Below are 7,932 nucleotides of genomic sequence, written 5' to 3' on the forward strand. Positions count from 1 at the left end.
ACACTCAGCTTGTCCTCGTGCTCGTGTGTGATGTTATTTTGTCGTCACCACACAGTATGATGTATAAGCGTTGCAGAAATGGGGTTGATTCTGAAGAATCAAATCCGGTGGATATCTAACGTGGTTTGAACCCGCGCCCTCTTGCATGAGAGTCAACCAATTGTAATCAACCATAGATGAATGACCAGCAGTGTGCCTAACTTTTCCGCGTACATAGCCTCTATCCTTCGCCCACGTGTTTCAGGCCATGTATTCTTTGGATGATCTAGCGGAAAATCAAAAGACATCATAAACACTACTTCGCTATTCGACCTTGCAAAATGCGACTTTCCACTGCTTAAGTATTATGTCAAACACTGAACGACCATACTCGATAGGCGTCACGGTATCGCTCCTTCTGGCAACATATCTGTGGCGCCTACTTTTGGGTATTGGTCTCAAGTGACTGCTTAGACTGCCGAGACGCAAGACCTGAGGCAACTTCGAGCCAGTCAGTGTCATTAACTGTCTCCCAAGTATGTGGCAATACTGTCCTGTTCAGATAGTTTGACTACAGTTTTCCACTTGTTAGGCTGAGATTAGGTTTACGTATGTGGTCAATAGGTTTCTGCGTGAAGCAAGCTGCCTGTATGTCGCTTGTTCGCCTAAAACGATGTGTTCCCGTCATTTGTCAGTGTACAACTACTAGTGTCTGAATAAGTGCGTGTTTTACAAATTTCCTCATTTCAGAAAGCTCTTGGGAAAGGGTTCCCCAAGACTCGGCATCCACGAATTTCCAGGAAGTCCGCGGATGGAGTGTTGCCCAATAGAGAAGAAAGACGGTCGGTGAGTTGTCCCGAAAAAATTGTTTGCTGTCATATCAAGATTAACCTGGCAAAATTTTCTTCCAAGCTCATGTTTGCTTACCATGTGTGCAACATTGGAACGCATGATCATGCTGAAGTCGTTCATGATGAACCGGTACTGTTGTTTTCGCCTCTCCATACCATACAACTTCACACAGAAATAAGAAATTCTGCGTTAGTCTTGATTATTCGCGTAGCTGCCTCACAGTGTGGTATATAGCCAGGTAAATTACCAGGAAAGCTAGGGCCTATTCTTGGCGCGTTCGGTAATATCCTCAGTTTGTACTTTTCAGACATGCAGAATCTTTACATCGGAAGATTCTTCTGCTTTGCTCAGCAGCGACTTGACATCTTGGCGAACTGGCCTGTTAGTGCTCGGATTTCTTGTCGACAGACAATCGCGAAAAGAATATATCTTTTGGTGATAACTACGCACATAAGTTATTTGCATCCACAAATGAAAATTGATGGTCGAATTAGTTTGTTGACTGATCAGACTTATTTTGCAAGATTAAATGTCCTTGCCGATTAGATATTCGGATTCTTCTTTCCACCGATATCATTTTCTCGAAGTAACCCGTTTCTCCGATCCGAAAAGAAAATGCTTCCTGGTAACCTAGTACCAGCAGCATCCCACAACATCACTCAGTCCTTTTGCGTTTGACTTATCAGAGTCTGGTCCTTGATGCACGCCGGTGTCATTCTTTAAAGTACCTCCATAGAAGCACCATTTCTAGGTACACCGACTAATGGAATATTGCGTGTTGGTTCGCTTGGTTATCTCCGACACTTGCTTTCCACTAAGTTTCTAGTCTTACGGATTACTGATGGAAGGAATGTGATCAGAACGTTTTTGTCGGTGCTCTAGACGGTTTTCGCCATTTTTTGGCCTGTCGATGAAATTCTTCATCGGCTAAAGAGTATATTTTATGCGTGTAACGCTCGTCTTGTTTGTGTCCGTGCTACTTTGGTACTGGTGTATACGCGTCGAACATTCTTAGGGCACGGACGGACACTTCATCATGCTTAAGCACGTATATGCTCCTCTACCAGTCGTGATGGTTAAGGGGTTACAGCAATACCTTCTTGGTCGCCACTTTACGTAGAATAGGCCGCTGGCATAATAGCGAATGGACAAATGTAGAAGAGAGGGAGTCGTGAATGCCGAACAACTGGTCATACGAAAATTCATCACGTAAAGGAATTTATTCTTCTCTGACTTGAAACGTTGATGATTGCTTCTTTGGCTTATCGCCAGTAGTGTTGATCCTGCCGTACTGTGCCAAAACATTGTTTGTACGGCAGTTTCCCGTTTACTATGCTATCCCTGGTGTCATTAATTTTAACAAGAATGAGGCCCGCCTTTCTTCTCTACAGTTCGTCCTACCCTGTCCGTTTCTGTAATTGTTCTTTTTGTGAGAACATACTGTGGTGAGCGGTTGATTCCCGTTGCATCGGTATTGTGGGTGGCGCACTTAATGAGCAAAATGATGTCAAACGATTGAGCGAATTCCGCATCATTGTTTTCATCATCGTTGAGCAAGTAGTAAGCTTGAAGCATTGGTTTGTTTGAACATCTCTTTGGATGCAGTGGCCCTAGTTGCCTTGCCGTTTCACCGCATCTCGTCTCTTGAACAAATTAAACAACCGAAAAAAATTGACTGATTGGAGAATACTTACCTCAGACTAGCAGACTAGCCACCCGTGCTTTACACTTGTGTGTGTTGGCCTCTTACAGAGTGAAGAGTAACAGCAAGTCGGAGGGCTCTAAATGATGTAATTTTTGCCTTTTCACTTCCTCTTCCGTGTCTCCTGGAATTGGGCAACAGAAAAATCATAGATCTTTGTTTAGCGGACATCGCCCTCAAAATGAGTGAAGTCTTTGTTCTCTTGTTTGGGTTAACCTTCTCTCTGAATTTCGTTTACAGAACATTATTATTATTGACTGCGGCTCACTAAGAATATTTTGTTCCGGGTGGTTAAAATAACATTTCCGTGTGTGGCAGTGACGAAACTGAAATAACGCGGGTTTATCTCGGACATCCAAAAATTGCCATTGCAATTGCTTTCGTCATCGGAGAGTACATTTTTGTTGTTTTGTTTTATATGGGTGCCACAACAAGCACATGTTCACAACAAATTTTGTCATTGGGGGGTGGTGAAATTCGCCAGTTTGTCCCAGTCATGAATACCGTATCTGGTGTTATGCAGATGACTCAGGAAATTCCGTCACGTGTGCACGCAAAACTGACTGAACTACTCCTCGGTGCTACTGGAGTTGGACCACCCTGGTGCGTGAAATGTGCACTACGTTTCTATCGAGAAGACATTTTGGCATTTCTTAGGGGTGTGTTAGAATCTGTCGTTTACAGGCCTCCAGTTGGGACGACCAGACATGTAAGCTTCATGGTATCTGCTGTTTCGGGTGGACCGCTGACCCGCGTGAAGTGAAGTCGTTCAGTTGGCGGATAAGTGTATATTCAGTCAACGTCCAGACAACCTCGAAGTACAGGGGCGAAAACATATGAGCGAGCCTTCCACAAATTGTGTTTTTATGACCAATAGCAGATCCGCACTGGCTGCACTCAAACACACCCTCCCTCATTTCAAAACGTCAACACAGCCTAGTTTCACACCATTCTTCCTCAACTTAAGTCAGCGTTTGCTTTATTCTTTCCTGATTGCAGCAGTTCGACCTCGCAGTCACTGTACAGTTTGACCATGCATTTCAATGCAAAGTTCCAGTGCATGAATAACAATCATCAAACCAAAACTTGAGAGTTCTGCACAGTGTCTACTTGGTGCATAGCTTTGAGGCGTTACCAGTACTGAGAGCATGTGGTTGCGTTTGGTGTGCATGATTCTGCCCGAATTTGTACGGGGAATAGTATATTTGTCACCTTTTTAGGCTGTGAATGAGGCGAGGAACAGTTTTTTGTTTCCTTAGACGACAGTTATGACAGTAGGATCGCTCTGATCCCGTCTTCGGCTTTTTTGCTGTATGAAAATTGGTTTAATGCTGCTCACTGATGACGATATTAGCCGAAATACCCTTCGTAGCTGGATTGATTATTCCACACACTTTTTCGAATTGTTCTGGACAATAACTACTAAGTGCACTGAGACTCAGCGTTCGCTTTTTGAAGTGAGGGAAGTTCGCTCTTGAGTGCTCCCAAAACATTTCATCAGAAAAAAATGAAACAGTAGAAAATCGATCACTTTCAAAAGTGTTCGCCTCTTGAGGAAGATAATTTGGAAGAAAACCAATAAAATGTCTTTGGCTTCTTAGCGATTCCGTGACTGCAGCAGGCTATCATTCGGAGTCAGTAGCTTCCCAAAAGCTAGTCAAAATAAACCATTCCCATATGACCAATGTGCTACCCAACCGGGCCAGTTCCAATCGTGTGCATTGAGTGGGGATGCCTTCTGAAACTAGTTAGATTGGAGGTGCCCCCACTGAGTCCTCCTACTACGCTTTTGGGGGTTAGTTCACTAGCACTGCAACTAGTTGATGGAAACTGGAGGTGTCAGTTCGAATGTCAGTTGCATACCATTTCCTTTTTTATTTTTTTCAGATTGATTCTGCTACGTACGGCGAACACCAGATGAGTGACGCGAATAGTCCCACAGATTCGGTCCATAAAGTGGCCTCGCCCATCATCAATGGTCATAGTCAGGCCAATGGCCCCCAAACGTCTCGGTTCCCCGGTTTCGACTACTGGAAAAATGCAGACGGATCCTACCGATCCTCTCCGCATCCCGGACTCGATGGGGATTATCGCGACTCCGCTGTGGAGGAGTCTTCAGAAGAAGAGGCTCGGGGTCCCACACCCCCTAAATCTCCCCGCGTCGGATCGAAGGTTGTTGTCGACTCAACTCCTCATGCAAAGTCAGTATGGTGTCTCGCAGTGTCTTGTCGCATATTGAATATGTTCACCCTCCGCTTATTTTGTTTTTCACCATTCGCTTGTTTGTGTTTCTCAGACCTAGAAATAAGGTCTTCAATGCTCCCAATGTAGTTGTATCAGAGGCCTCCCCTGGACTTGTGGATCACTCGAGGAAGTCCCCCAGATTACGAGATTCTTCAAAAGAATCGCGCCCCTCAAGGTTGGAGACGAATGAAGTGGCCAGACTGAGCGTACAGGACAATCTGGATGAAGAAGCGTATAGCAGTGGTGGTGTACGTCATTTCGAATGAATGTTCATTGATTTCATACCATGTTTCATCTCCAGCAACAGATATAAGTAGTACTTGCTTTATGTTGAATCTTCTGGTCACCGTCAAACAATTCATTATCCCTGATTTGAGTGAAATCCATTAGGAACCATTTTCAGAAGGCTAACAGAAATGATGATTACTGGGATCCTTAAATGTTCACTGAACCCCTGTATAGAACATCCGAAAGTAGATCCGATGAATCGTTCGGACGATTGCTTCAAATTTGTACTTCCCCCTCTCTAAGCTTGGGCAAACTGGCAGTATCCCAGCCCTTGTGCTTCCTTCTGGTGGCATGGCAGCTACGCTCCGAAAGGGTGTTACAGCTGAACGATTATCTTATTTGTACTTGTGCGTCGCTTGCTCCCATTTCCTCTGCTTCGCTCCCCTTCATACATATATGCCTTTAGCTTCGGTCTGGGTTCATCCTTGAGTGCAGCCGACTTCTATGTTTACCCGTGAACTCTCAGATACACTACATGGTAGCTGGTCCCCAGGAGTCCACCTTTCAAGGTCGTCCTGGTCGTTGGGTCTTCAGATTGATTTTCACCACTCGTTCCACCACGTCCTCGTTAGTTTCAAAATGTGCGTTGCGCAGATTAGGACTGCATTTGTGGACTTGCGTCATTTCTGGCGTTAGTAAACAGTATGATCTTTTTGTCCAGCCCCGTATTGAGTGGAAACAGTTTAAAACCGGACAATATTTGACTCGTTAACGGAGTACAAAATCCTGGAACAATAAACACAATCGGCTTGACCACTGCTTCCCCTCCACGGGGACCCCGGGACTGGAACCATCAGTGGTTAATGATGGAGATAGATAGATACAACATGTTCACGCAGTCAGTGGCACCTGTGAGTCATAACTGACCAGATTAAAAACTATGGTCTTCATCTTCCATTTGTGCTGGTTATAGGAGGAAATTTGTGTTATCTCACGACGAGTTGGATTCACAGATGATGTCGAGGACAATGAGGAGAAGTCGAACCAGAAGTTGATCCGTCGTGACACACCGCACTACACCAAACGTGCGCGGATTCAATCCAAAACCGCTGATGGGGGTAAGATGCCGATAAACTGAAACTGTATCCATATGCCCTTTACATTCTCAAGTAACTCTAAGCTATTATTGCCACAGCAGAAAATTCTTGGTATCTCTTTCAGCCACCCGAATCCTCAAGTCGACAGATCTCTGTGGCGAACAACATGAGTCCTCCCATAAAGTCCATTAAAAACCTGAGCAGACGTCTTCAAGTCTTTAGCACATTATTCGTCCGGTGACGGAAACTGTAGCAGCTGGAACCAATATGCCTATGGCACACGGTTTACAGCTGATAAATTGGATTGAATTGAGCACATTATTCGCATCTACTTACTTATTTGACTTCGGCTATCTCTTGTGTTAGGGTAGATCGGTTTCCTTAATAGCTTGAAGCGCAGTGCTCTTGCACATTGGTTGTTTTCAAAGTTCAGGAAAGCAGTGTCAGTTGAGCTAACACCCTTGACGACAACGTTAACCCAGACTCGAATTTAGAGCATGTCATACTAGTTTGTGGCGTAAAACACGTACAAATGATCGAATTCAGTCTTGCCAAGTTAGCTGTTCAAGTTGAATCATGACGGCATCGACGACGGACCTCTTCGCTCCTCCAACACCGCTGGTTGGAAACCGCTCTAAGAACAGCCGAAACATGTAGTGGCCAGGTTTCACAGTCATAGGGCCGATGGCAAATTGCCGGCTCCAAACCTCCGCCTGCGTTATTGGGCATGTCTCGACTGCATTAATGCTGTATGATGTGAGTATTACCTAAGTATATAGTGATTTCGTCTTTTGTCTGGCTGTTCTGAACGTTAGTTAGTCCGAGTTTTTTTGGATTCACACACATTCGGGCGCCACCTATTTCACCGTAAATAGATGTCCAGGATTGGATTCAGACAGGAAAAAGACCCTGGTTTTCGGACATTCATCTCCTATCCGATGGACTTGATTGAGGACCTGTGGCAGACTTTAGTTGTTTGCAGAGAGAACGACGATGTTTTTCACCTGTTCTAGATCTGGGATCGACACATTTTGTCCAGTACCCTTTCCACTGTGCTCCATCGAAAAACAAAAGTCAGACAAAATGCCGAGATCATCATCATCATCATTATCAGCTGTAATAACCGAGTACTGGTCGTACACTGGTTGTAGCTACCACAGTTTCGTTCACCGATGATTGGGAGGTAAGTAGCTGCGCATTGCACGCGCGAGCTGGTAAATTGGTGCATAAATCCAGCACTGTCAGTGAGTTGTCAAGCGGGGGGGTGGGGGTGGAAAAGGAGCTATGCATTGAAGGCAATAGCTTGGATGCACGAGCGCCACTGAGGGCGCGACTGGGCCATGTCTGATAATGTCTCTAGCCATTGATGTGGCCCGTCTCGGGGTCCCCATCCAGGAAGACGACAGTGACCAGCGCAGCTGAGTTTGCTGGTAATGGCCTTCATACCTCGCTGCCAAGTCATTGTTTGACCGCCTCTGGCTCTCTTCCACCCTTCACATGGTTGGGCGAAAAGAGCCCTTCGAGGAAGTCGGTCGACTGGCATACGCAGCACGTGGCCAAGCCAACGCAACCTGTGCAGTGTGATCAATTCATCTATCGAGGGTGAGTTATTTCTCCCGAATACCATTCGACGTACTTCAGAATTGCTGATCCGGTGTTCCCACCAGATTCGGGCAATGCTCCGAAGACATCGATGGTCAAACACTGAAAGTCTTTTGACGTCCTCGGCGCGCAGCGGCCAGGTTTCTGATCCATATAGTAATATGGAGCGCACCGCAGCATTGTAAACCCGACCCTTGACAGAGAAACTGATGTCACGCCTACGCCACA

General features: G+C 45.5%; 1 protein-coding gene across 1 annotated transcript in view; it reads left to right on the forward strand.

Moving 5' to 3' along the window:
* The window catches only part of T265_08398 (hypothetical protein), a gene marked incomplete at both ends in the record, with an annotated part of 80,381 nt that overhangs the window by 35,881 nt on the left and 36,568 nt on the right, over positions 1 to 7,932 (forward strand). Inside the window, 4 exons of the mRNA XM_009174192.1 lie at positions 730 to 825; positions 4,421 to 4,734; positions 4,830 to 5,025; positions 5,979 to 6,123. Of these exons, the coding sequence (XP_009172456.1) occupies positions 730 to 825; positions 4,421 to 4,734; positions 4,830 to 5,025; positions 5,979 to 6,123 (751 nt within the window). The remainder of the gene's footprint in view (positions 1 to 729; positions 826 to 4,420; positions 4,735 to 4,829; positions 5,026 to 5,978; positions 6,124 to 7,932) is intronic.

The sequence above is a fragment of the Opisthorchis viverrini genome (assembly GCF_000715545.1).
Source record: "Opisthorchis viverrini unplaced genomic scaffold opera_v5_216, whole genome shotgun sequence".
Classification (NCBI taxonomy): Eukaryota; Metazoa; Platyhelminthes; class Trematoda; order Opisthorchiida; family Opisthorchiidae; genus Opisthorchis; species Opisthorchis viverrini.